Below are 2,848 nucleotides of genomic sequence, written 5' to 3' on the forward strand. Positions count from 1 at the left end.
CTTCTTCGCTTCGGGTGTCTCTCTTTTTCTCTTCTCTCTTCTTTTTCTCCCTCTCTTCTTTCCTTCTTCCATTCTTTCCTTCTTTCGTCTTCACTTCTCTCTATTAGCTAGCGGACATCTTCTTCCTCTTTCTCTCTCAGTCTTCAAATCATTTCTCTTCTTCATTCTTCTTTCTTCTCTCTCTCTTTCTCTCTTCTTCTTCTTTTCAGCTGTTGCAGCGATCGCGGGGAGTGACATGACTCTCCATCTTTTTGATCTTTCTGGAGGTCTTCTGAAATCTTCTTCTTCTCAGCAGGGTGTGGTGCATCAGCCTTCTCGACCTCATATTGTTTCGCGAGTGGAAGGAGAATCTTTAAGTGCCATCGACTTCCTTGGCAACTCTTCGTCTTCTTCTATCAGAATCGCAGGAGCTCTAGGTGTGAAGAAGGCTATCTCTCACTTTCCTCTCTCTTTACTTTCTCTTTTGTCTTTTTTCGTTGCAAAGTCTTACCGATGGATGCTCCTCGCCAATTCTCCTTCTTCTTCACCCACGCCCCTTCTCTCTCATCTTCTACATGTCTCTCTCCCTCTCTCTCTATATATATATATATGCATCTTCTTAGGTCTCTCTCTATATTTAGAGACGAGCATATACAGAGATATGGATACATATATATATATAGAGAGAGAGATACATATATATATATATATATACATATATATGTATCTGTATCTTTGTATATGCTCGTCTCTATCCATATATACGTGTATCTTCGTTTCGAGAGGTAGACAGATACCTTGCTGCTTTTCTATCTCCGACTATCTCTGTAGACTTCTCTCTATCCATACATGTATCCATCTATATATGTATATATGCATGCGCCTCCCCCCTCTATGATACTAATGAGAGGGGTGGTGTATATATATATATGTATATATATATGCATATGTATATATGTATATATATGTATGCATGTATGTCGGTTTTTCTCTTCGATTCCAGAGCTCGCTCTTCTACTTTCAGACTTTTCTTGCGTCATGTACATGCCTGCATGGATCCTATCTGCCCCGCCTACTACTTCTACCTCGTTCTCTCTCTCTTGTCTTTTCTACTTCTATGTCTTTCTCTCTTTCTGTCTCTCTCTTTCTTTTATTTCTCCTTTTCTTTAACTTGTGTGTTTCTTTCTTTTCATCTTTCTCTTTCTTCTTTCTCTTTCAGAGAATTATCGTCGCCTCGTCATATTTGAGTTGAAGAAGACAGATGGAGAAAAGAAGAAGTCCCTTGTCGAGGTGATCTCTATCTATCCATATCACGTCTCCACATGCATATACGGACATACATATTCATACATACATACATATTCATGCGTATGCAGACAGATCTACATCCGTACATGCATAGATAGAGGGAGATTTCTCTCTTTCTCTGTATGTGTGTTGCATGTATATCATGACTGTACATGCCTTGGGGTTTATGTATAGATTTTCCATTCTTTTTCTCTACACACTCTTTGCATGCTTGAGACACATCCACAACTCTCTAGTTCGCACATCTTATTTATACTTGATACCTCTATATATATGCCTCGATATACATATATATACATACGTATGTATGAGTTTTACCCTCCCTTTTTCATTATCCACCTGCACATATGCAGGGAGTGAGAGAGAGAGGTAGATACAGGACAGGTAGGCATTTAGAAATTCAGAGTAGATAGATACCAACAACGGTCTCATTAGCGATGCATGCATGCATATATATCTATATATATTTATGTGTATATGTAGGTGTGTATGTATGTATATGTGTTTCGTTGTGGGTTTTTTCTCTTTTCAGGTGTATCGAGGAGAAGTAGCTTTACAGAAGAATCGAGTGAGGTGGCTAGTAGCATCGAAAGGAGCTAGCCACCAATGGATCTGTACAGCATCTGAAGAAGACGATACAGAGGTATTTATCGACATGAAACAGACGCCAAACTAAGTCTTGTTCCTCTTCTTCTTCGTCTTCTTCTTTTTCAGTGTCTCTTGGTCTCATCTCCTTCTCTTTTCTCTCTACCGTGTCTCTTTCATATTAGCTAGACATGCAGAGATAGACATGTGTCTATCCAAGTTGAGATACATCTTCTTTGTATCTTCCTTCTCTCCTTCTTTCTTTATTTCTTTCTCCTTTCTATTCTATCAGGCATGGATCTTTTAGATCCCAGCGAGAAAGCTTTCTTTAGAGAAGATAGATACTTCTTCTTCTTTTCTTCTCTTTTTTGGAGATATGTATGTATACATGTCTACGTATACTGTCTATGTATGAAGATGCATGCGTTGGGTTGATGCGTTTGTATGAAGATCAAGAGAAGCGTCAACCCCCCCTCCTCCTTCTCCTCCACTTTCCTCCGTCATCCAGTCGCTTTCTTTTTCCTCCCTCTTCACTTCTTTCTTTTCTTTCTTCTTCTTCTTCCCTCTTCTTCTTTTCTGTGTAGATTCATGTGTGGTCGGTGAGCGGGGAGTGTTTAGCTTCGGTCGATACAAAACAAGTGCAGACATTCCAATTCTCTTCTTCTCCCCTAGATACAAGGTATCACACACCTCAAGAAAGAAAGAAAGAAGAAAAAGGGAGAAAGAATGAAAGAGAGAAAGAGGGAGAAAGAAAGAGAGAAAAAAGAGGGAGAAAGATATTCATGCAGGAGTTTCGGGTCTCACTTTTCTGTCTTCTCTCTCCACATCTCTCTATCTTCTATCACGNNTTCATGCAGGAGTTTCGGGTCTCTCTCTCTCTCCTTTACAAATAGCTAAAAGAAAAGTATACGCCGTCCATCCATCCATCTATCAATACATGCATGATAAGCACCCTCTCTTTCTTTCTATTTTTCTT

At 39.4% G+C, this 2,848-nt stretch overlaps 1 protein-coding gene across 1 annotated transcript; it reads left to right on the forward strand.

Annotated features, from left to right (window-relative positions):
* Positions 1 to 209: 209 nt before the first annotated feature.
* Positions 210 to 2,552, forward strand: CSUI_010133 (tbl2-prov related; the record flags this gene model as incomplete). Its single annotated transcript, XM_068070238.1, has 4 exons — positions 210 to 416; positions 1,199 to 1,269; positions 1,820 to 1,930; positions 2,457 to 2,552. Coding segments are annotated over exons 1-4 (459 nt in total), but the record flags the coding sequence as incomplete, so codon positions are not given.
* Between the last annotated feature and the right edge of the window lie 296 nt (positions 2,553 to 2,848).

Source organism: Cystoisospora suis (genome assembly GCF_002600585.1).
Source record: "Cystoisospora suis strain Wien I chromosome Unknown contig_6724, whole genome shotgun sequence".
Taxonomy (NCBI): Eukaryota; Apicomplexa; class Conoidasida; order Eucoccidiorida; family Sarcocystidae; genus Cystoisospora; species Cystoisospora suis.